This window comes from Xyrauchen texanus, chromosome 38 (genome assembly GCF_025860055.1).
Source record: "Xyrauchen texanus isolate HMW12.3.18 chromosome 38, RBS_HiC_50CHRs, whole genome shotgun sequence".
Classification (NCBI taxonomy): Eukaryota; Metazoa; Chordata; class Actinopteri; order Cypriniformes; family Catostomidae; genus Xyrauchen; species Xyrauchen texanus.
This window is the reverse complement of record NC_068313.1, coordinates 37319313-37345894: the sequence shown is the minus strand read 5'-3', so window position 1 is coordinate 37345894 and position 26582 is coordinate 37319313. Positions and strand designations below refer to the sequence as shown.

Genomic DNA, 26582 nt, shown 5'->3' with positions numbered 1-26582 from the left:
TTCAATCGGGTCAGTTCTCTGAGGCCATCAGACGACATCCGACCCCTAAGAACTGCCTTAAGTGCCTCCCAAGCCACGCCCACACAGGACACTGAGGACCAGTTGGTCTCCATATAAACATTGATTTCAGCCTTTAACGTTTGTTGGAATTCAGGATTTTGCCAAAGGGAAACATTAAAGTGCCGACTATATGATTTTGTTTTCTCCATATGTGGCAACACCTCTAAACTCATCAGGGGGTGATCTGAGACTAAGATGTTTCCAACTGAGCAATCAACAACAGATGATCTCTAAATGGACTTATATATATGTATATATGTGTGTATGTATAGTCTCTACCAGATGGGTTCAAACATCTCCAAATATCAGTAAGACCAAGATTCTTACACATCCTGTGAAGCGGCAGTGTTGCTGTTGGGGGCTCACACACTTTTGCTTCACTATGGACTGTGTGGCTAAACGTTTTCTTAGTAAATGAGCACAAACCAAAAAGTATTCGCCCCTATACTAAAAGACACATGAAGAAACTATTGGGACTTTCTTTTTCTTGTGACTGTGGTGATGAGGAGAGAAAAAAAGAGTGTTTCTCTTAACCACATCCTCCTGTGTTATGTGTGTGTTTGTGAGAGAGTGTTTGTGTAGTGTGTGTGTGTGGTTGTAGTGTTTGTATGTATGTATGTGTGTGTAGTGTGTGTTTGTATGTATGTGTGTGTATTGTGCATGTGTGTGTAGTGTTTGTATGTGTGTAGTGTGCATGTGTGTAGTGTATGTATGTGTGTGTGTAGTGTGTAGTGTTTGTATGTGTGTGTGTGTGTGTGTGTAGTGTTTGTATGTATGAGTGTGAGTGTGTGTAGTGTTTGTGTGTGTGTAGTGTCTGTGTGTGTGTATAGTGTACATGTGTGTGTGTAGTGTTTGTATGTATGATGTGTGTGTGTGTGTGTGTGTAGTGTTTGTATGTGTGTGTAGTGTGCATGTGTGTGTAGTGTTTGTATGTGGGTGTAGTGTGCATGTGTGTGCAGTATCTGTGTGTGTATGTGTATAGTGTGTGTGTAGTGCGTGTGTGTGGGTGCGTGTGTGTGTAGTGTTTGTGTGTGTATGTAGTGTTTGTGTGTATAGTGTGCATGTGTGTGTAGTGTCTGTGTGTAGTGTTTGTATGTGTGTAGTGTGTGTGTGTGTAGTGTTTGTATGTGTGTAGTGTGTGTGTGTGTAGTGTTTGTATGTATGAGTGTGCATGTGTGTGTAGTGTTTGTGTGTGAGTGAGTGTGTGTGTAGTGTGCATGTGTGTGTAGTATCTGTGTGTGTATGTGTGTAGTGTCTGTGTGTGTGGGTGCGTGTGTGTAGTGTTTGTGTGTGTATGTAGTGTTTGTGTGTGTGTGTGTGTATAGTGTGCATGTGTGTGTGAGTGAGTGTGTGTAGTGTTTGTGTGTGTGTGAGTGAGTGTGTGTAGTGTTTGTGTGTGTGTGAGTGAGTGTGTGTGTAGTGTGTGTGTATAGTGTTTGTGTAGTGTGTGTGTGTAGTGTTTGTGTGTGTGTGTGAGTGAGTGTGCGTGTAGTGTCTGTGTGTATAGTGTTTGTGTAGTGTGTGGTGTTGTGTGTGTGTGTGTGTGTGTGTGTGTGTGTTTGTGTGTTGTCGCCAAATGTTTGTCTAATGAGCTGGTGTTTAATTCGTTTTGCATTATTGTTTTTTGCTAAAAGTTTAAAGAACTACGTCACCACCCGAAATGTGTAATAATTCAAATGGAATACAGACACAATAAATCGATAAATGTAAAGTAGATGTTATGATGTGACGCTTCAGAGAACACGTCAGCTCTGTACTCGTGCACGAGTGTGGGCGGAGCTGAGCTGTCAGTCATGCACGCGCACCTCAGTTCTCATCATCATCATTAGTGTATTACACACACGCACACACCGGAGTGTAACAGCTGCTTGTGCATTTCACCGGGAAACGAGTTTACGGTTGTAATTTAATATAAGCACGTACATGCGTTTATATATTTATATTTATTCCACTCGCGCTTCCGCATCGAAGCGCCGCGCGTCATACGCCTGCGGAAAACACACAACATAAGATGAACATATGCGTGAACATCACACTCATCTGATCTGAATCACGGAACCGGTACCGCAGGTTCGTGTCAGAGGAGAGACGAACCGAAACCCCGTGCGTTTAATGCGCGTCTCTTTTGCACCGTTTTTATCATCACGGGACGCGACGCTACTCGGTCTCCCATCAGCGGCTGCGTGAGATCAGAAAAGAAAACTTTATAAGGTAATCTCACATGCAGCTCTGTCAAACATCACCGACACTCAACGTCTTTAATCACAGCAGCAGCTTTTATCAGTTTTATTTACTCCGCTTTCATCTTCGGTTATTATTTCCTCCGTTAGAAGTTCGTGAGGAAGAAGAAGAAGATGATGTCCGGGGATGAGGTTCTGATCCCGGATGACGGAGCCTTCAGCAGGTTCAAACATGAGTGTCAGTGTGAGGAGGGCTGGAGTCTCACCTACAACAAAAACAACATCTGCATCTGGATCCAGGTGCTGGAAGAGGAGAAGCGTTTACACAAGATAAAGGTGAGTCTTCAGCAGCTATGACATCACTTAAAGTGATGCTTCTACGCGTCTGTGAGGTATAAAGTGATGCTTCTACCCGTCTGTGAGGTATAAAGTGACGCTTCTATGCGTCTGAGAGGTATAAAGTGATGCTTCTACGCGTCTGTGAGGTATAAAGTGATGCTTCTACCCGTCTGTGAGGTATAAAGTGATGCTTCTACGCGTCTGTGAGGTATAAAGTGATGCTTCTACCCGTCTGTGAGGTATAAAGTGATGCTTCTACGCGTCTGTGAGGTATAAAGTGATGCTTCTACCCGTCTGTGAGGTATAAAGTGATGCTTCTACGCGTCTGAGAGGTATAAAGTGATGCTTCTACCCGTCTGTGAGGTATAAAGTGATGCTTCTACGCGTCTGTGAGGTATAAAGTGATGCTTCTACGCGTCTGTGAGGTTTAGAGTGATGCTTCTACCCGTCTGTGAGGTTTAAAGTGATGCTTCACGCGTCTGTGAGGTATAAAGTGATGCTTCTACTCGTCTGTGAGGTATAAAGTGATGCTTCTACGCGTCTGAGAGGTATAAAGTGATGCTTCTACCCGTCTGTGAGGTATAAAGTGATGCTTCTACTCGTCTGTGAGGTATAAAGTGATGCTTCTACGCGTCTGTGAGGTTTAAAGTGATGCTTCTACCCGTCTGTGAGGTTTAAAGTGATGCTTCTACGCGTCTGTGAGGTATAAAGTGATGCTTCTACGCGTCTGTGAGGTATAAAGTGATGCTTCACGCGTCTGTGAGGTATAAAGTGATGCTTCTACGCGTCTGTGAGGTATAAAGTGATGCTTCTACGCGTCTGTGAGGTTTAGAGTGATGCTTCTACGCGTCTGTGAGGTTTAGAGTGATGCTTCTACGCGTCTGTGAGGTATAAAGTGACGCTTCTGCATTTCTGTGAGGTTTAAAGTGATGCTTCTGCATGTCTGTGAGGGTCATGAGATGTTACACACGTGTAAGAGTCATTTGGTCCTTTAGGTTCATGGGATGGTTTACATGTGAGGTTCATGGGATGGTCTACATGTGAGGTTCATGGGATGGTCTACATGTGAGGTTCATGGTATGGTTTACATGTCTACATGTGAGGTTCATGGGATGGTCTACATGTCTAGATGTGAGGTTCATGGGATGGTCTACATGTCTAGATGTGAGGTTCATGGGATGATCTACATGTGAGGTTCATGGGATGATTTACATGTCTACATGTGAGGTTCATGGGATGGTCTACATGTGAGGTTCATGGGATGGTCTACATGTCTACATGTGAGGTTCATGGGATGATTTACATGTGAGGTTCATGGGATGGTCTACATGTGAGGTTCATGGGATGGTTTACATGTGAGGTTCATGGGATGGTCTACATGTCTACATGTGAGGTTCATGGGATGATCTACATGTGAGGTTCATGGGATGGTCTACATGTCTACATGTGAGGTTCATGGGATTGTTTACATGTGAAGTTCATGGGATGGTCTACATGTGAGGCTCATGGGATGGTCTACATGTCTTCATGTGAGGCTCATGGGATGGTCTACATGTCTTCATGTGAGGTTCATGAGATGGTCTACATGTGAGGTTCATGGGATGATTTACATGTGAGGTTCATGGGATGGTCTACATGTCTTCATGTGAGGTTCATTGGATGGTCTACATGTGAGGTTCATGGGATGGTCTACATGTGAGGTTCATGGGATGGTCTACATGTCTACATGTGAGGTTCATGGGATGGTCTACATGTCTAGATGTGAGGTTCATGGGATGATCTACATGTGAGGTTCTTGGGATGATTTACATGTCTACATGTGAGGTTCATGGGATGGTCTACATGTGAGGCTCATGGGATGGTCTACATGTCTACATGTGAGGTTCATGGGATGATTTACATGTGAGGTTCATGGGATGGTTTACATGTGAGGTTCATGGGATGGTCTACATGTCTACATGTGAGGTTCATGGGATGATCTACATGTGAGGTTCATGGGATGGTCTACATGTCTACATGTGAGGTTCATGGGATGATTTACATGTCTACATGTGAGGTTCATGGGATGGTCTACATGTGAGGCTCATGGGATGGTCTACATGTCTACATGTGAGGTTCATGGGATGATTTACATGTGAGGTTCATGGGATGGTCTACATGTGAGGTTCATGGGATGGTTTACATGTGAGGTTCATGGGATGGTCTACATGTCTACATGTGAGGTTCATGGGATGATCTACATGTGAGGTTCATGGGATGGTCTACATGTCTACATGTGAGGTTCATGGGATTGTTTACATGTGAAGTTCATGGGATGGTCTACATGTGAGGCTCATGGGATGGTCTACATGTCTTCATGTGAGGCTCATGGGATGGTCTACATGTCTTCATGTGAGGTTCATGAGATGGTCTACATGTGAGGTTCATGGGATGATTTACATGTGAGGTTCATGGGATGGTCTACATGTCTTCATGTGAGGTTCATTGGATGGTCTACATGTGAGGTTCATGGGATGGTCTACATGTGAGGTTCATGGGATGGTCTACATGTCTACATGTGAGGTTCATGGGATGGTCTACATGTCTAGATGTGAGGTTCATGGGATGATCTACATGTGAGGTTCATGGGATGATTTACATGTCTACATGTGAGGTTCATGGGATGGTCTACATGTGAGGCTCATGGGATGGTCTACATGTCTACATGTGAGGTTCATGGGATGGTCTACATGTGAGGTTCATGGGATGGTTTACATGTGAGGTTCATGGGATGGTCTACATGTCTACATGTGAGGTTCATGGGATGATCTGCATGTGAGGTTCATGGGATGGTCTACATGTCTACATGTGAGGTTCATGGGATTGTTTACATGTGAGGCTCATGGGATGGTCTACATGTCAGGCTCATGGGATGGTCTACATGTCTTCATGTGAGGCTCATGGGATGGTCTACATGTCTTCATGTGAGGTTCATGAGATGGTCTACATGTGAGGTTCATGGGATTGTCTACATGTCTTCATGTGAGGTTCATTGGATGGTCTACATGTGAGGTTCATTGGATGGTCTACATGTGAGGTTCATGGGATGGTCTACATGTCTTTGAGCAGGGCTGGACTGGGAAGAGAATTCGACCCGGGATTTTACATAGCATCTGGCCCAAAAGTTGGGGGTGGGGGGGGGGTGTTCGCTTCTCCTTTTCCACCGTTTTGTGGTCTGTTCTGCATAACATTGCAGCTCATTTTAGCTTATCGCGCCGCATTCACCCGTTTCGCGGCCGACCCATTGGCCCGCTCGGTTCTCCCGATGGCCAGTGCGGCCCAAACTGCGTCGGCCCACCGGGAAAATGCCCGGTGTGCCGGATTACCATTCCAGCTCTGTCTGTGAGGTTCATGTGCAGCTTTGACATGTTTCTATGTCTGGTGCTTCTACATGTCACCATGTGACGTTGGTGCCGTTACACTTCTCCGTGTAAAGTTTGTGTAATTCTTCTACACGTCTGTGAAGTTGAATGGCTGAAAGGTTGTGGGTTCAAATCCCTCAAAGGCTGATCGATGAACTCTCAGTGAGGCTTTGATCAAAACACTGAACCTCAGGTTACTGCAGAACTGTTGTAAATCGCTTTGGGTTAAATCATCTGCTAAATTACTAATCCGTCCCAAAACAGGAGTGTTGCAGTGGTAGGGATGTCCGTGTGTATTTAACGGGGAGCATCCGGGTGTGTTTGACGTGTGAGCAGGTGTTGACACACACACGCACACACACACACACACACACGCACAGGTGTGTTTGAACTGCAATGGAAACTCAACAGGATGTGCATGTGTGTGTTTATCCTCTCCAAACTGCTGGTCAAAAGTGTCACGTAGAGTTTTGCCATCGGGCACTGATCCAGAGTCAGCTCAACGTGCCAAGAACTGTCAATAAAGCAGCATGACAAATAGCCAGCCTGGACCGAGATCAGCTCAGATCTTTAACCATTATAAGTAGACTGCATATTTTACGTAAAGAACAAACATGTTTCGGTTTGGTGCGTTAATTAAATGAGTGTTTTTTGAGCTTTTGCTAGTTTGAACTGTTGATGGTTCAAAGAATGTTTGCTGAAGGAATGGGTGTAGCAGCCATTATAACAGGCATCTCTGAGCCCCTCAATGTGTTTTAGGAAGTAATCATTACATTTTAAGAGTGTGTTGCTATACTTGTGCCAAAGGGTTGTGTCTGCAGTGCACTAAACAAACATGTCAATGACATTCAAACGTCAATATAATTGTGGTATACAACACTGGCAAGCGGTCATCCTACAACGGCACTCACTTAGCTGCCTTTTAAATCGCTGTCACCTAATGAATATTAATGAGCTAAATATGTTTATGTCATAATCACTTTGCAGATGGCTAGAGGTCCTGCAGTTCAAGAAGTTCAAAACCTGCTTGTTAAGGTGTTTGATTGTCAAAGCGCTCACCTGAGAGGTCACCTGAGAGGTCACCTGAGAGCTCACCTGAGATCTCACCTGAGAGGTCACCTGAGATCTCAACTGAGAGGTCACCTGAGATCTCAACTGAGAGGTCACCTGAGAGCTCGCCTGAGATCTCACCTGACAGCTCACCTGACAGCTCACCTGAGATCTCACCTGACAGCTCACCTGACAGCTCACCTGAGATCTCACCTGAGAGGTCACCTGACACCTCACCTGAGCTCTCAACTGAGAGCTCGCCTGAGATCTCACCTGAGAGCTCGCCTGAGATCTCACCTGAGAGGTCACCTGACAGCTCGCCTGAGATCTCACCTGAGAGGTCACCTGACAGCTCACCTGAGATCTCACCTGAGAGGTCACCTGACACCTCACCTGAGCTCTCAACTGAGAGGTCACCTGAGAGGTCACCTGACAGCTCACCTGAGATCTCACCTGAGAGGTCACCTGACACCTCACCTGAGCTCTCAACTGAGATCTCACCTGAGAGGTCACCTGACAGCTCACCTGAGATCTCACCTGAGAGGTCACCTGACACCTCACCTGAGCTCTCAACTGAGAGGTCACCTGAGAGGTCACCTGAGATCTCCTGAGATCTCACCTGACAGCTCACCTGAGCTCAGAGAGAGAGAACACGTCAATTGAGAGTTACACAAGCTGTTTTTGTTCCTCAAGGGCTTCAAACAGTCTCATTCAGAATCCGAACACGACACACAACAGGACAGAAATGGGTAACACGAGGAAGGAGAACACTTTTTGAGGTTAAAAGCAGAAGTAAAACACCTGGGAAAGGAAGTTTTTATTTCTTTGTGAGGGAGCTAAACTTGAGTTCATTCGTCATGATGTAGTTATTGTTTAACAGAAACTCTGAATGTGAGCCAAGGTTTCTGTGAGCTGATAGCGGAGGAGGAAGTATTTCTGACGTTTAATCAGTTTTGTTAGATTTCTGTGTAAAGAAGTAAAGCAGCTGAGAAACGACACCGCAGGTTCAGATGTGTGTGTGTGTGTGTGTGTGTGTGTGTGTGTGTGTGTGTGTGTATTTATTTGGACATAGTTTGAGGTAAAATTGTGTCCAGTAGTGATGGTGATGTCTTCAAAGCTCAAAATGATCCTTAAATAAAAATGTTACACCTGCACACACACTTTACCAAACACACAGTCTGTCTACCTGACAACTGTGTGTGTGTGAGTAGTGTTGTGTGTGTGTGTGTGTGTGAGTAGTGTTTTGTGTGTGTGTGTGTGTGTGTGTGTGTGTGTGAGTAGTGTTGTGTGCGTGTGTGTGTGTGTGTGTGTGTGTGTGTGTGTGAGTAGTGTTGTGTGTGTGTGTGTGTGTGAGTAGTGTTTTGTGTGTGTGTGTGTGTGTGTGTGTGTGTGAGTAGTGTTGTGTGCGTGTGTGTGTGTGTGTGTGTGTGTGTGTGTGTGTGAGTAGTGTTGTGTGTGTGTGTGTGAGGTGTTCTAGGTGGTTGCTATTTTGTTGTTAAGGTGTTTTGGGTGGTTACTAGGTGGTTGCTAAGGTGTTCTGGGTGGTTGCTTTTTTGTTGATGAGGTGTTTTGGGTGGATACTAGGTGGTTGCTAAGGTATTCTGGGTGGTTGATTAGTGGTTGCTAAGTTGTTCTGGGTGGTTGCTATTTTGTTGATGAGGTATTTTGGGTGGTGTGGCAGCGGGGGCGTGGTCAAGCGCCCGTCCGGGAGAGGAAAGCGGTAAGGGCGCTTACACCTGAGCTAGATTATGTCTAACACCGGTGTCTAATTTCAGTGAGCACGGGGAGAGCGGCATAAAAGGCAGCCAGAGGGCCTCCATGGGAGAGAGAGTGGCATACCAATTACTGTGTTTGTGTGTGGTCAAAACTGACTGTTTAAAAGTGCTCGGTGCACGTTGTAATTAAAAGAGAATAAAGAACCTCACCTCTGAGCCGCTGTGTCAAGTGTCGTCCCTTGGAGGAGGTCGTTACACTGGTGCCAAAACCCGGGAAAATTACGTTCCAAGCATGGAGCAAAGTCGCCCCATAGAGTCCTCCCAGCTGGCAGAAGTCCTCCAGTCCCTCGCGACGCTGCATCAAGGCCACCAGCAATCCCTGCTTGAGCTCCGGCAGGACCAAGATCGCCGGTTTTTTGAGATCATGCGGGCTCAGGCAGAGGACCGGCTCGCCATCCGAAGCCTCCTCAGCCAGGAGACGGAGCCGGCCACAGCCGCGACCCCGGACACCCGCGCTACGCTTCCCCCGCCCACGTTACAGAAGATGGGGGCAGCAGATGATCCTGAGGCCTTCCTCGACTTGTTTGAGCGGACGGCAGAAATCTGGGGCTGGCCGCCCGAACAGTGGGCAGCCCGCCTAATTCCTCTCCTGTCCGGGGAAGCTCAACTCGCGGCACAACAACTACCGGTGACAAATCTCCTGGTTTACTCTGACCTGAAGAGGGCCATTCTGCAACGGGTCGGTCGGAGCCCGGAAGAGAATCGCCAGCTCTTCCGAGGCATGAAATTAGAGACAGGTGTTAGACATAATCTAGCTCAGGTGTAAGCGCCCTTACCGCTTTCCTCTCCCGGACGGGCGCTTAACCACGCCCCCGCTGCCACAGGTGGTTACTAGGTGGTTGCTAAGGTATTCTGGGTGGTTGCTTAGTTGTTCTGATGGTTGCTAAGAGGGTAAGGTGTTTTGAGTGGTTGCTAGGTGTTCTTAGTGGTTGCTCCATGGTTGCTAATGTGTTCTGAGTGGTTGCTTTGGTGTTAAGAGTGGTTGCTGAGGTGTTCTGAATCGTTGCTAGGTGGTTGATAAGGTGATCTGGGTGGTTGCTAAGGTATTCTGCGTGATTGATAGGTGGTTGCAAAGGTGTTCTGGGTGGTTACTAGGTGGTTGTTAAGGTATTCTGGGTGGTTGCTTAGTTGTTCTGAGTGGTTGCTAAGAGGGTAAGGTGTTTTGAGTGGTTGCTAGGTGTTCTTTATGGTTGCTCCATGGTTGCTAATGTGGTCTGAGTGGTTGCTTTGGTGTTATGAGTGGTTGCTAAGGTGTTCTGAATAGTTGCTAGGTGGTTGATAAGGTGATCTGGGTGGTTGCTAAGGTATTCTGAGTGATTGATAGGTGGTTGCAAAGGTGTTCTGGGTGGTTGCTAAGGTATACTGAGTGATTAATAGGTGGTTGCAAAGGTGTTCTGGGTGGTTGCTAATTGGTTGCTAGGCAGTCCTTTACTGGCTCAAGTGAAAAGAGTCTTGCAACCTGAAGTATCTGTGATATTTTGCTCTAGATATGACTGGAGTCCCTCCTATAATGTAAGTCTATGGGATTTTTCACCTGTTTTATCTCCTGCAGCAGGTGAAAAGGGTATGTGTATCAGTTTGTTAAGTAACATTACACCTCTCCTCAAGATGCATGATTTGGGAAATCATTCACTCTGCTGACACGTTCTGTTGGATGAAACATCAGTGAAACACAATAACACACAAAGTGCTGAAGCGTGAGAAATACTTGATCACTCACAGACAAAAGACCAGAGAGAGTCACACACACTTCTATCTCTCTCTCTCTCTCTTGCGGAATATTGATGTCTCTCTTGGGACTGACTGGATCAAACCATTACACATGGACTGAGCCATTAAAACACATTACAGCATCCTCCTGAACATCAGCTCATGTGTGGAGTTGTTCTGATCTATTAGTAGATGTCAAAGGATGGTAAAGGCAATAACAATAATATAATATGTTTTATCAGTGTCAGCATTGTTTCTTTTCAATGGCCGTCAATGGAGAAAGAAGTTTTCTGGGCACAGATGGTTTAGCTATGACACCGTGCTAACCACCTGACCTATACGTGTTTAAGCGACCGGTTCTGTAATGCAACAGTCGTATTGGAGATGGAACGATTACACGGATGAACAGATATCTGTGAATGTTTCTCAGCTCTGTGTTTGTCTTTGATTTGCATGTGTATGTAATGGATCATTAAACAGCCCGAGCGTTTCATTATCAGACACTTTAGTCAAATCAGACTGGGATGAAATGGGAAGCTGTATTTTTTTATTGTTGGATGGTTTTGTCTCCAGAAGTGAGCTGAATCTGACAAAACCTTTCTTTGGGCGATGTTAAATAATAATAACCCCATTAATGTCTACATTTGGATTCGGTTTCGAGACGTGTTTTCCGGGTCAGAATTAGCTGTCACTGGTGGTTTCTGGTGAAGATGGAAATCTGGCTGGTATAGTCTTATTTTTTAAAGCCACATGACATTGAGCATGCATGAATGACTTTGGTTGTCAGAGAAATCACAGAGTCAGCGTGATCTCTTCACCACATCTGCAGCAGGACATCTGTACATTATTTAACGCTCTTCATAACATGAGGGCGGGACATACGTGGTCTTGGACACTACTCAAGGCCAATGGAGATACTTGTTAAAGAGAGCCTGATTAAACATCTTTTCATTGGTCATTTCGATGCACAAATCAGTAGAAAGAGGTCATTCGCCACATTCCGTTTATTGTAAAAATAAACGTCAAAATTGCCAAAAGTGGAGATATGTGTTTTTTTATCATACCAATCTGGAACACCCAATTCCCAATGCGCTCCAACTCCTCATGGTGGTGTAGTGACTAGTGAATTGTTGAGTGCATTTCCGCGGAGACGTAACGCGTGTGGAGGCTTCACGCTATTCTCCGCAGCATCCAAGCACAACTCACCACACGCCCCACCGAGAGCGAGAACCACATTATAGTGACCACGAGGAGGTTACCCCATGTGACTCTACCCTCCCTAGCAACCGGGCCAATTTGTTTGCTAAGGAGACCTGACTGGAGTCACTCACCACATGCCCCACCGAGAGCGAGAACCACATTATAGTGACCACGAGGAGGTTACCCCATGTGACTCTACCCTCCCTAGCAACCGGCCCAATTTGGTTGCTAAGGAGACCTGGCTTGAGCGTGTAACCGCAGAGATGTAGCTCGTGTGGAGGCTTCACGCTATTCTCCGCGGCATCCACGCACATTTCGCCCCACCGAGAGCGAGAACCACATTATAGCGACCACGAGGAGGTTACCCCATGTGACTCTACCCTCCCTAGCAACTGGGCCAATTTGGTTGCTAAGGAGACCTGGCTGGAGTCACTCAGCACAATCTGAATTCAAACTCACGACTCCAGGTGTGGGAAATGCATGTTCTTGTAATGTTCTTGTTTTGAGGGTACACTGGATGGTTTGAATATCTTATGGAAGAGTGACTGTCGTGTCTGTGCTGTGTTCACCTGTGGTTTGAGCATCTCGACATAAAGGTCAAAATGCATTCGGCTGTCTCGTCTGTGTAGTCATACAGTATGAACTCTCTGCAGTTGAACTGAATGTGCAGTGAGTGACATTTAACAGTGTCAGAGCGGACTGCAGATCAGCATTATACAGGCTGTGCTCACATAATGGACAGGATTGTGTGTAATATACACGTTCAGCTAGATTATTTTACAACCCCAATTCCAAAACATTTGGGACAGTATGAAAAATGCTAATAAAAACAAAAAGGAGTGATTTGTAAATTATATTTAGCCTTTGATAAATTGAAAACTATACAGCTAAACTAACCAACATTATATGATGTTTTACCTTGTGAATTTCGTTGTTTTTTTAGGCAGCGGCAATTTAAGACTAATTACAATGTGACGATGTGTTAAAATAACAAGGCGATGTAAAACAGGAGATGTTCAACAGGCAATCGTGTCAGAGTATATAAGCTTCCAAAATCCTTCAAGAGCAAGGATCATTCCCCAAAGACAAATTGGAAGGATTTTGGGCATTTCACTCTCTACAGTGCACAATATAGTTAAAAGATTCAAGGAACCTGGTCAAATCTCGGTGATGATCTTCGATCCCTCAGATGTCACTGTTTTAAAAAACATAATTCATCTGTTATGATATCATGAACATGGGTTTGGGATTGCTTTAGTAAACCTTTGCTAGTCAACAGCACTCGCCGCTGCATCCACAGATGCAAGTTCAGACTTTACTATGTAAAGGAGAAGCCGTACATCATCACTGTCCAGAAGCACTGCCGACTTCTCTGGACTCGCTCTCAACTTTAGTAAACCTTTGTTAGTCAACACCACTCGCCGCTGCATCCACAGATGCAAGTTCAGACTTTACTATGTAAAGGAGAAGCCGTACATCATCACTGTCCAGAAGTGCTGACGACTTCTCTGGACTCGCTCTCATCTGAGATGGAAAGTAGAACAGTGGAACTGCTAGATTGGCATTCCTGCAGTCCTGATCATCTCCAATTGAGAATGTGTGGCGCATTATGAAGCGCACAATATGGCAACGAAGACCCCGTACAATTGAGCCGCTGAAGACATGCATAATGGATGAATGGGGAAAATTCCCCTTTTTAAATTTAAACTTGTGATGTCTGTTCCTACATGCTTAATACGTGTTATTCGAAGAAATAACAGAGCTTGATTGAAGTTGGCTGGCCGGTGTGCACCAGTACGCCAAACAAATGTCAACATGGTCACGATATTAGCGGTTTAAAAGCATGTGTGTTTTGTACAAAGTTATTTTACTGTCTGCACATTGTGTTTTACTTGTTGAACTGAAGTTTCTGATGTTTTATGTCAACAGAAGCTTTTTAAAAGTGTGTTAATCTGATTTAAATATGTGAAGTGAGTCGGGGCGTGAGTTTGTGCATTGTTAAAGGAATCTATCAAGTAAAGAGTATCTCAAGTATCCTTATTAGCAAGATATTAAGATATTAATGTGTTGTTTTTGTGCCTCCAGTGATCTCTATCTCCTGTTTTATTCATTCTTTCGTTCTTGTCTTTGTTCCAGAAACTTTGGGTCCTATTGAGATCAGATCCACTTTAATGATCTGCTTTTATATTTCACAAATCAAATTCAATTTTAGAACTACGGCACCCCTGTTTCACACTTGATATAGGTCATTGTGTGTGTGTGTGTGTGTGTGTGTCCCAAATACACTGCCTGCCCAAAAAAAAAGTTGCATACTGTAATATTTAGTTGGACCGCCTTTAGCTTTAATAACGGTGCACATTCGTTGTGGGATTGATTTGAGAAACTTATGCAACAACACAACATTTATTTCCATCTAGAGTAGTTTGGCCGAGATCTTGTGTTGACGATGGGAGAGTGGAACCACTCTGTAAAGTGTTCTCCAGCACATCCCAAAGACGTTCAATGGGGTTAAGGTCAGGAATCTGTGTGAAATGTTTCATCATGCTCCCTGAACCACTCTTTCACAATTTGAGCCTGTTGAATCTTGGCATTGTCATCCAGGAATATTCCTGTAGCTTCAGGGAAGAAACAATCCAATGATGGAATAACTTGGTCATTCAGATAATCAGCTGACTTCATTTTATTGCCACATAACGTTGCTGAGCCTTGACCTGACCGATTGAAGCAACCCCAGATCATAACGCTGCCATAAATCCATATGCTGACTTTTGTTTTGTCCTGGCAGTGAATGTGCTAAAGATAAAATCTAACAAGACATTAAGTAAAAGATTTCATAGAGTCTCTACCTTCTGTTATTTTCTTATTTTTGCATTTTTCTTATTCTGTGATGCATTGTGGGTAATGTAGTTTTATGCTCTCTCCTCAGTGTCGTATGCTGTCTAAGGACATCTCAGCCGAGACCATGTACGACGTGCTGCACGACATCGAGTATCGGCGGAAATGGGACGCGAATGTCATCGAGACGTTTGACATCGGCAAACTGACCGTCAATGCAGATGTGGGATATTATTCCTGTAAGATATCCCATCATACTAATGTAGTTCAATCATTCTGTAAATATCAAAAGTATTTGAAGGATTTTTTATGTATAAAATAATTGTCTGGTTGAAGTGGTTTCATGTGGAGTGACTTTTATTCTTTCTAAGGGAAGTGTCCTAAACCTCTGAAGAACCGTGATGTCATCACTCTGCGCTCCTGGCTGGCAATGGGAAATGATTACATCATCATGAATTACTCTGTCAAACATGCCGTGAGTCATTAAATGAAAGATGCCAGCAGAGTTTTTAAAGAGTACTAAAAACAACATTGAGTATTTAGTATTCAATATTCGTTTTTTTGTACCATGTGCAAAATTCAGTTTGTTCAGTGTCTGTGGTATTTTACATGCATTGGTCAGTAGTATTTTATGTTCAGTGGTCTGTATATTGTACAATAAGTGCTCAGTTTTATTGTTCTTTCAGTAATTAGTTTTATTTGTTCATTGTTCATGAGTTCATTCAGTGGTCAATAGTAATGTAAGTTCAGTGGTCTGTGTATTGTACTTTCAGTGGTCATTAGTATTGTACTTTCAGTGGTCAGTAGTGATGTTTGTTCAGTGGTCCGTGTATTGTACTTTCAGTGGTCAGTAGTGATGTTTGTTCAGTGGTCAGTAGTGATGTAAGTTCAGTGGTCTGTGTATTGTAATTTCAGTGGTCAGTAGTGATGTTTGTTCAGTGGTCAGTAGTGATGTTTGTTCAGTGGTCAGTAGTAATGTAAGTTCAGTGGTCCATGTATTGTACCTTCAGTGGTCAGTAGTGTTGTTTGTTCAGTGGTCAGCAGTAATGTAAGTTCAGTGGTCCGTGTATTGTACCTTCAGTGGTCAGTAGTGTTGTTTGTTCAGTGGTCAGTAGTAATGTAAGTTCAGTGGTCCGTGTATTGTACTTTCAGTGGTCAGTAGTGTTGTTTGTTCAGTGGTCCGTGTATTGTACCTTCAGTGGTCAGTAGTAATGTAAGTTCAGTGGTCCGTGTATTGTACCTTCAGTGGTCAGTAGTGTTGTTTGTTCAGTGGTCAGTAGTAATGTAAGTTCAGTGGTCCGTGTATTGTACTTTCAGTGGTCAGTAGTGATGTTTGTTCAGTGGTCAGTAGTGATGTTTGTTCAGTGGTCCGTGTATTGTACTTTCAGTGGTCAGTAGTGATGTTTGTTCAGTAGTGATGTTTGTTCAGTGGTCCGTGTATTGTACTTTCAGTGGTCAGTAGTGATGTTTGTTCAGTGGTCCGTGTATTGTACTTTCAGTGGTCAGTAGTAATGTAAGTTCAGTGGTCCGTGTATTGTACCTTCAGTGGTCAGTAGTGTTGTTTGTTCAGTGGTCAGTAGTAATGTAAGTTCAGTGGTCCGTGTATTGTACTTTCAGTGGTCAGTAGTGATGTTTGTTCAGTGGTCAGTAGTGATGTTTGTTCAGTGGTCCGTGTATTGTACTTTCAGTGGTCAGTAGTGATGTTTGTTCAGTGGTCAGTAGTAATGTAAGTTCAGTGGTCCGTGTATTGTACCTTCAGTGGTCAGTAGTGTTGTTTGTTCAGTGGTCAGTAGTAATGTAAGTTCAGTGGTCCGTGTATTGTACTTTCAGTGGTCAGTAGTGATGTTTGTTCAGTGGTCAGTAGTGATGTTTGTTCAGTGGTCCGTGTATTGTACTTTCAGTGGTCAGTAGTGATGTTTGTTCAGTGGTCCGTGTATTGTACTTTCAGTGGTCAGTAGTGATGTTTGTTCAGTGGTCAGTAGTAGAGCCCGACCGATAAAGGATTTTGAAGGCCGATACCGATACAAATATTTGTTGGGTTTAAAATCCGATAAACCGATATATCCGCCGATATTTTTATTTATTTATTTTTTTTTCAGAAATGCGCAACAAAACATTAACAGATTTCCCTAACATTAGTTATTTGTAGTTATTTATGAGTTTTAACTAAAATAATATGATAATGCATTTTAAAAAGAAACTTGTTTCTTTTATTGTCACAACAGAACAGAGGAACATCAAAATATATTAAAGTTCTGATAAATAAAATGTATAAAAATACAAACTTAAGATATGAAACGTAAAGTCCTTTGAACAAAAACACAAAAACAACAACAACCAAATCAAAGTTACCAGTATTAAAAGACTTGGTATAGCTTCATAAATATAACTTTAAACTATACTACTTATAAATTGCTAACAGTATATATGAGGTAGTGTACTGAATCAGTCAATCCTCAATAGCTCCAGTCCAGCAGAGGCAGGTTGTAGATATATCATCATAATTTATATTATCATTAAACAAGATAAAGGTCATTCCTAAATGTTTGTGTGTGTGTGTATTGTAATAATTAGTCCCACTCCCTACATTGCCTTATAAGCTACCTTATAATTACAATGTCAGCTTGCTTATCCCTTTACCTGCACTTTTTAAATTCTTTCCATCAAGCTACATCAAACCATTTTCAATCATCAGTTGCTGCCTGCCTTCTAAAACCTATTATTTAGCGATTCTAAATCCATTATGTGACTCGTTAATGCTGCGGCTGAACGACAGTCTGCAACGCACACTTGGCTTCGTTGGATTCACACACATCATGTAAAAGAAAAGCTAACTTTGTCTTTTATGCACAAGATACGTTTGATACTTTTTCTCTGTCTAAATGTTCACTCCTCGCAAGTCTAACTTACATTTTACAATGCAGGGACTGTAACTAGAGATATGCTAGTTATAAATACAGTAATAATCATTACTTTATTTAGGCAGAAAAAGTTTGTTGTGGTTTCCAAGCTCATTACTGTTAACGTTAGCGGTCTTCCACTGATGATAGTGGCATTAGCTAGCTTTGTGGTTAGCTAGTCTATGATGAGCCATAATTTAGCAATGGATAACGTCATACTGCAAATTGTAAAACATACATTTTCAATATAACAGGCCAAGGAGAGATGATACGTCTCATTGCTATAACTGTCACGCGCTATTAAAGAAATACTTCAGTCACATCGTTATAAGTTAAAAGGACAGTCAGTCAACTACACTGTAACAACGTAACGTAATTATTACTAGCTAATTCCGCTTCACTCTCGGCTTATTTAACAGCAGCAAAACTGGACATGATAGTCACAAATTTTGTCATGCTTATTTGAGTTAAGAGAACTGATGGGGATGTTCTTTTAATTGTTATTCAAGCAATGTATGTGACCAACTCACCATGGCATGAACACACTTCACCGATGATCTCACTCGCGGATAACTGATTCTCTCTGCCCGACTCTGGCTGGATCAGCAGATTGCAGGATGTGTGGCGCGTTATACACGAGTGTTGCCAACAGGGACGGTGTAGAGTGCCCTCTGGTGGACAAACTATACAACTCCAACACTCATGACATGGTTGAAGGGTGTTTCGTCCGTTTTTTTTTTTTTTTTTAAATATTCATTTATCGGCCATTATAAACGCCGATACCAAATAGTTTGGAAAATGCCTAATATCGGCCGATAATATCGGCCTGCCGATAAATCGGTCGAGCTCTAGTCAGTAGTAATGTAAGTTCAGTGGTCCGTGTATTGTACTTTCAGTGGTCAGTAGTGATGTTTGTTCAGTGGTCAGTAGTGATGTTTCTTCAGTGGTCCGTGTATTGTACTTTCAGTGGTCAGTAGTATTGTACCTTCAGTGGTCAGTAGTAATGTAAGTTCAGTGGTCTGTGTATTGTACCTTCAGTGGTCAGTAGTGTTGTTTGTTCAGTGGTCAGTAGTAATGTAAGTTCAGTGGTCCGTGTATTGTACTTTCAGTGGTCAGTAGTGATGTTTGTTCAGTGGTCAGTAGTAATGTAAGTTCAGTGGTCTGTGTATTGTACCTTCAGTGGTCAGTAGTGATGTTTGTTCAGTGGTCAGTAGTAATGTAAGTTCAGTGGTCTGTGTATTGTACCTTCAGTGGTCAGTAGTGTTGTTTGTTCAGTGGTCAGTAGTAATGTAAGTTCAGTGGTCCGTGTATTGTACCTTCAGTGGTCAGTAGTGTTGTTTGTTCAGTGGTCAGTAGTAATGTAAGTTCAGTGGTCCGTGTATTGTACTTTCAGTGGTCAGTAGTGATGTTTGTTCAGTGGTCAGTAGTAATGTAAGTTCAGTGGTCTGTGTATTGTACCTTCAGTGGTCAGTAGTGATGTTTGTTCAGTGGTCAGTAGTAATGTAAGTTCAGTGGTCTGTGTATTGTACCTTCAGTGGTCAGTAGTGTTGTTTGTTCAGTGGTCAGTAGTAATGTAAGTTCAGTGGTCCGTGTATTGTACTTTCAGTGGTCAGTAGTGTTGTTTGTTCAGTGGTCCGTGTATTGTACTTTCAGTGGTCAGTAGTGATGTTTGTTCAGTGGTCAGTAGTAATGTAAGTTCAGTGGTCTGTGTATTGTACTTTCAGTGGTCAGTAGTGTTGTTTGTTCAGTGGTCCGTGTATTGTACTTTCAGTGGTCAGTAGTAATGTTTGTTCAGTGGTCAGTAGTGATGTTTGTTCAGTGGTCAGTAGTAATGTAAGTTCAGTGGTCCGTGTATTGTACTTTCAGTGGTCAGTAGTGATGTTTGTTCAGTGGTCAGTAGTAATGTAAGTTCAGTGGTCCATGTATTGTACTTTCAGTGGTCAGTAGTGATGTTTGTTCAGTGGTCAGTAGTAATGTAAGTTCAGTGGTCCGTGTATTGTACTTTCAGTGGTCATTAGTGATGTTTGTTCAGTGGTCAGTAGTAATGTAAATTCAGTGGTCCATGTATTGTACTTTCAGTGGTCAGTAGTGATGTTTGTTCAGTGGTCAGTAGTGATGTTTGTTCAGTGGTCAGTGTATTGTACCTTCACTGGTCAGTAGTGTTGTTTGTTCAGTGGTCAGTAGTAATGTAAGTTCAGTGGTCCGTGTATTGTACTTTCAGTGGTCAGTAGTGATGTTTGTTCAGTGGTCAGTAGTAATGTAAGTTCAGTGGTCCATGTATTGTACTTTCAGTGGTCAGTAGTGTTGTTTGTTCAGTGGTCAGTAGTAATGTAAGTTCAGTGGTCTGTGTATTGTACTTTCAGTGGTCATTAGTGATGTTTGTTCAGTGGTCAGTAGTAATGTAAGTTCAGTGGTCTGTGTATTGTACTTTCAGTGGTCATTAGTGATGTTTGTTCAGTGGTCAGTAGTAATGTAAGTTCAGTGGTCCATGTATTGTACTTTAAGTGGTCAGTAGTGTTGTTTGTTCAGTGGTCAGTAGTAATGTAAGTTCAGTGGTCCATGTATTGTACTTTCAGTGGTCAGTAGTGATGTTTGTTCAGTGGTCAGTAGTGATGTTTGTTCAGTGGTCCGTGTATTGTACTTTCAGTGGTCAGTAGTGATGTTTGTTCAGTGGTCAGTAGTGATGTTTGTTCAGTGGTCCATGTATTGTACTTTCAGTGGTCAGTAGTGATGTTTGTTCAGTGGTCAGTAGTATGGTATGTTCGGTGGTCTGTGCTATTATTCATATGGTTGTCAGTAAGATTACATGTTCAGTGGTCAGTAGTTTTGTTCATTCAGTGGTCAGTAGTATTGTATGTTCAGTTGTCAATAGTGTTGTACGTTCAGTGTGCGTGTGTGTGTGTGTGCGTGCGTCTGTGTTTTCTGTGTGTGTGAGTGTATGTAAGTGTGTGTGTATATGTATGTATATATATATATATATGTATATGTGTGTGTGCGTGAGTGTGCGTGAGAGCGTGCATGTGTGTGCGCGCGTGTGATTAGAGTCACATGAGTACACTAATTTAACTCCATACTGCATTGATCTGTCTCACACAACATGGAGAGACAGAAAGAGAGAGACAGAAAATGCACCACCTCCTTTTCTCTCTCTTTCTGCCTCTCACACACGGTGACACACAATCAATTAAACACACACACACACACACCGTAGGAACAAGGCCAGAGTGTAATTTAGATCATTAGGAATGTAGAACGAGACAGAGAAAGCTAATAAAGTCAACTTAACTGTAGTGATGCTGTTGGCTAAATGTGTGTATACTAATAAAACTCTGTCTATTTCTGTAAAGTTTAGCACTGAGTTCTGAAATGAAACTCACTATTGAAACTGTGTAGAATTGTAATGTTTAGAGTTTAGAGCACGACTCTGTTTTCTGTTTCAGAAATATCCTCCCAAGAAAGATCTAGTGCGAGCCGTCTCCATTCAGACAGGTTACCTGATCCAACGGACCAGCCCGACCAGCTGCACACTAACATACCTGGCACAGGTGGACCCGAGAGGTGACACACACACACACACACACACACACGTGCCAGCATTATCCCAGCTTTGCTACAGTGAAGAAATCTCCAGTGAAATCAAAGTATTTATTCTAAATAATATATTTGCTTAATGGTTCCAGGTTCTCTTCCAAAGTGGGTCGTTAACAAGTCTTCCCAGTTTCTGGCACCCAAAGTGAGTGAAGTGCACTCTTGTTTACTTTCTCACGCCGGATTATTTTACTCTCTGCTTCATGTTTTTCTCTCTTCCATTTGTCCTTCATTACTAACAGCATTAACCCCGAAAGCTCAAGCAATGAGAGAGAAGTGTGTGTGTGTCCATGTGTGAGTGTGTGTGAGAGTGTGTGTGAGTGTGTGTGTATATTAGGCCAAAAATGGCAAAAAAGCAACAGCTTTCTCTAGAAACTCATCAGCCAATCATTGTTTTGAGGAATGAAGCGATACAATGCTTGAAATTGCCAAAAAACTGCAGATTTCATCCAAAGGTGTAACTACAGTCTTCAGAGACAAAGCACAACTGTCTCTAACAAGGACAGAAAGAGATGTGGAAGATGTGCAACTGAACAAGAGGAACATCAGAGTCTCTAGTTTGAGAAATAGACGCCTCACATGTCCTCCGCTGACAGCTTCATTGAATTCTACCCGCTCAACACCAGTTTCATGTACAACAGTAAAGACTCTTATGGGAAGAACTGCAAAGAAAAAGACACTTTTGAAACAGAAAAACAAAAAGAAAAGGTTGGAGTGGGCAAAGAAAAACAGACATTGAACAACAGATAATTGGAAAAGAGTGTTACGGATCTTCACCCCATTGAGCTTTTGTGGGATCAGTTAGACTGTAAGGTGCGTGAGAAGTGCCCGACAAGACAGACACATCTATGGCAAGTGCTACAGGAAGTGTGGGGTGAATGGTCATGTGCTACAGGAAGCGTGGGGTGAAAGGTCAAGTGCTACAGGAAGTGTGGGGCGAAAAGTCAAGTGCTACAGGAAGTGTGGGGTGAAAGGTCAAGTGCTACAGGAAGTGTGGGGTGAAAGGTCAAGGGCCACAGGAAGTGTAGGGTGAAAGGTCAAGGGCCACAGGAAGTGTGGGGTGAAAGGTCAAGTGCTACAGGAAGTGTGGGGTGAAAGGTCAAGGGCCACAGGAAGTGTGGGGTGAAAGGGCAAGTGGTACAGGAAGTTTGGGGTGAAAGGTCAAGGGCCACAGGAAGTGTGGGGTGAAAGGGCAAGTGCTACAGGAAGTGTGGGGTGAAAGGGCAAGTGTTACAGGAAGTGTGGGGTGAAAGGTCAAGTGCTGCAGGAAGTGTGGGGTGAAAGGGCAAGTGCTGCAGGAAGTGTGGGGTGAAAGGTCAAGTGCTGCAGGAAGTGTGGGGTGAAAGGGCAAGTGTTACAGGAAGTGTGGGGTGAAAGGTCAAGTGCTGCAGGAAGTGTGGGGTGAAAGGGCAAGTGCTACAGGAAGCGTGGGGTGAAAGGGCAAGTGCTACAGGAAGCGTGGGGTGAAAGGGCAAGTGCTACAGGAAGTGTGGGGTGAAAGGGCAAGTGTTACAGGAAGTGTGGGGTGAAAGGGCAAGTGCTGCAGGAAGTGTGGGGTGAAAGGGCAAGTGCTACAGGAAGCGTGGGGTGAAAGGGCAAGTGCCACAGGAAGCGTGGGGTGAAAGGTCAAGGGCCACAGGACGTGTGGGGTGAAAGGTCAAGTGCCGCAGGAAGCGTGGGGTGAAAGGGCAAGTGCCACAGGAAATGTGGGGTGAAAGGTCAAGTGCCGCAGGAAGTGTGGGGTGAAAGGTCAAGTGCTACAGGAAGTGTGGGGTGAAAGGGCAAGTGCAACAGGAAGCGTGGGGTGAAAGGGCAAGTGCTACAGGAAGTGTGGGGTGAAAGGTCAAGGGCCACAGGAAGTGTGGGGTGAAAGGTCAAGTGCTACAGTAAGTGTGGGGTGAAAGGGCAAGTGCTACAGGAAGCGTGGGGCGAAAGGTCAAGTGCTACAGTAAGTGTGGGGTGAAAGGTCACTTGAGTACCTGGACAAACTGACCGCTAGAATAACAAGGATCTGTAAAGCTGTCATCGCTGCACATGGAGGATTTTATCTGATGAAGTAGTTTAAGAAGTTTTTTTCAAATTGTAATAGTAATTGTTCACATTATTAATGTCCTGATTGATACATTGTGATCAGCTGAATGCAACTTTAGTGAATAAAAGTAGCAATTTAGTTCCATAAGAGCAAAATCTGTACATGATTCCAAATTGTTTTTTATTTTTTGTGCAATTTATGATAACTGTTAGTTTTACAGTGTACCTGATTGGATGACTCGGTACTATTTATCAGCAAAGCACTACCTGATTGGTCGGAGGAATGGTAGCGCGACCCAGGCCCGGACTGGGAAGAGAAATCGGCCCAAAAGTTGTTGAGCATCGCTGTCCTTTTCTGCATAACGCTGCCCGTTTTGTGGCCCGTTCTACATGACTCAGCGGGCCATTTCAGCTTATCATGACCCATTAGGCCACGTTTAGCGGGGGAAAGTTCCAGCCTGCCCCTGGCCCAACCCCTAATTGTAACTGTAACCAATCAGGTAGAGCTTTCCTCATAAATATGAATGAGTCTTCTCCGGCCATCCTACGTTTGAAAATCCACTCGTGTGGGAGGAATAAAAAGTAATCTTTAAGAATTTTGTTGTTTCAGTAGTTTCTGTCTCTCCCTTTACCCTTTGACCTGTGAAAGAGATCGACCAGTGGTCATCTTCTGAGCACCCCAGTCATAGAGCTTAACTACTGAACCCGGAATGTGTCTTTAATGTAAGATTGATCTAATGTCTCTTACACATTGACCTTTGACCTGTTCGTCTGTCTCTGTCCGTCAGGCGATGAAGAGCATCAGTAAAGCGTGTCTTCGGTATCCTGAGTGGAAGCAGAAACACAGTCCGGGTTTTAAGCCGTGGTTGTTCCCGGAGCAGAACCGTCTGTCCAGCATCCCTCTGTCGGAGCTCTCCATCCAACACGCCGATTCCCTGGAGAACATCGACGAGAGCGCGCTGAGCGAGAGCAGAGACGAGCGTCCCGAACACAGCGATGAAGACGCACCCAACTGACACAACCATGTGACACACACACACACACACACACGTGACCAGTTCTTGGTCAGTTTCCTGTCAGATCAGCACATTTAAGAGATAATTCAGATTCAGTTGGGCGGATGTAAATGAAAGGATGATTTCCTGTTCCTCAGATTGACCTCTGACCTTATGTAAGCATGCAGTTAGTCTCCAGACACACAGAGGGGGCTGGAGTGTTCTACGACACTAGAGTTCAATATATGGAAGTAGACATGAAGAATAATAAAAGTCCTGCCTGTGTTTCTGTCTTTGTGTTCATTGAATGCACATGTTTGATTGTCCACAGATTGTTCTGGAAGTTCTGGTTCATTTATAATAGAACGACTTCCTCACTCATTATTTTCACATGCTGTGATTCACACAGAAGTTTGCAGCTGATTAACCTTTGACAACAATCACGAGATTTCAGCAAAGCTCGACTCAATGTCCTCTGAAGCAATGCAGTCAGTGAGAACACACCAAAATATTACAAAATATTACAAAATATTACTGTCTCATTGTTATCATGACTGTCACAATCTGTTCTACAACATAAATTACACTCAGTTATAATGACTTTGTGTTTATCTGATAAATCATGTGATGTATTTAATCATTTGCACTTTAAGTGTGTTTATATTATTGATATTTCTGGATGCAACTTTTGTGGTAAAATTAAAACTTCTCACTCCGGGAAATTGTCAGAGCTGATTCACATTTCCCAACGGGTCCTGTTCACATATAATGTGTGTGTGTGTGTGTGTGTGTGAGTGTGTGTGTGTGTGTGTGTGTGAGAGTGAGAGTGTGTGTGTGTGTGTGTGTGTGTGTGTGTGTGTGTGTGTGTGTGTGTGTGTGTGTGTGTGTGTGTGTAGAGAGTGAGTGAGTGTGTGTGTGTGTGTGTGTGTGTGTGAGTGTGTGTGTGTGTGTGTGTGTGAGAGAGAGAGAGTGAGAGTGTGTGTGTGTGTGTGTGTGTGTGTGTGTGTGTGTGTGTGTGTGAGTGTGATGAGAGAGAGAGAGTGTGTATATGAGATTGTGTGTGTGTGTGTGTGTGTGTGTGTGTGAGAGAGTGTGTATGAGAGAGAGAGAGAGAGAGAGAGAGAGTGTGTATGTGAGAGAGAGAGTCACGAATCTAGCGACGGATGCAGCATCATTGAAACACAAACGTTTAGAGTTTCTGATTGATTCTCAATCAGCCATGATTCATTTAATCCACGAGTGAAAGCGTCCGATATCAGGGAAGTGACTTTTATTGAGCTGGTCATGTGATTCTAACATGAGGAGACCCCTCTGAGTCTCTCACGATATTATACATGTTTCAAAATTACAATTCTGTTTTTAAAGTGCATCTTTAAAGTAGCAGAGCTGTGATCACCAGAGACATTGACTCTATATATCTAATACTCACATGAGTAAACATGCACTTATTATATATATATATATATGTGTGTGTTTCCTGAGAAAGCCCCTGTTATAAACAAACACCAGTCATTAAATTCTGATGATTCACCTCTACAGGAAACACTGTGAACGCACACACATACACGCACATACACACACATCATCTCCCACATTCACCAACAGATGAAGCACGCGCCCACACATGCCGTGAGACTGTGACTCACTCTCGTCCTGCACCAGTCGTTTATATATGAAGCAACATCCATATAACCAGACATGCAGTTGTGAGATACCACAGCGGTTGTCTCAACGCCAGCTGGTCGGCTGGCACATGTGACCCCCATATAAAGATAATTCGTACAAAATAGGGCCTGTAATAAATATATAATATATATAGTTTGCAAGAAATTGCATTATTGTGGCAGATGAAGCATTAACTTCTACAGTACAGTTGTGGCCAAAAGTATTTGCACCCTTGGTAAATATGAGTTCAACCGTGACTTCCTGTTTCACAGGGGTATAAGTATGAGGTACAACACAAGCCAAATTCCCCTAATCTTAAATGCCCATTTCCACCATCAGGGCAATAATTAAGAAGTTCGAATCAACTGGCGATGTTACGAATCGGCCTGGAAGAGGACGCATGTCTCTATCGTCTCCACGCACGGTGTGGATGATGCTCAAGATGTTCAAGATGATGTTCAAGATGTTTGCCAGACACTACTGGAACTTCAAATGCCCACAGTTAAACATGTTGCTGGATCTTTAATGTTGTGGGGCTGTTTTTCTGCCAGAGGTCCTGGATATCTTGTTCGGATACATGGCATCATGGACTCTATCATATACCAACAGATAAACAATCAAAACCTGATAATTTACTGGCTGGAAGTGATTTTTTTAAAGCTAATTGAGTAATTATCGATTTGTTTCTTACACCAATCTATGGATTTGCTTCAGATGACATTATATGATCGATTGGAGTCGTGTGGATTACTTTCATGCTGCCTAAATATGGCTTTTGGACCGTCAAACCGCCAGCAGCCTGATGGCACCCATTCACTTCCATTATAAGGACCTACACAGCTTCAACATTCTT

At 43.4% G+C, this 26582-nt stretch overlaps 1 protein-coding gene across 1 annotated transcript; it reads left to right on the top strand.

Annotated features, from left to right (window-relative positions):
- Positions 1-1840: 1840 nt before the first annotated feature.
- On the top strand, positions 1841-24778 carry LOC127632180 (START domain-containing protein 10-like). Its single transcript, XM_052110771.1, has 7 exons — positions 1841-2271; positions 2391-2576; positions 14642-14789; positions 14922-15025; positions 20891-21008; positions 21131-21183; positions 23858-24778. Exons 2-7 carry the CDS (start codon positions 2415-2417, stop codon positions 24083-24085), a joined length of 813 nt encoding a protein of 270 aa, XP_051966731.1. The 5' UTR covers positions 1841-2271; positions 2391-2414; the 3' UTR covers positions 24086-24778.
- Positions 24779-26582: the final 1804 nt, after the last annotated feature.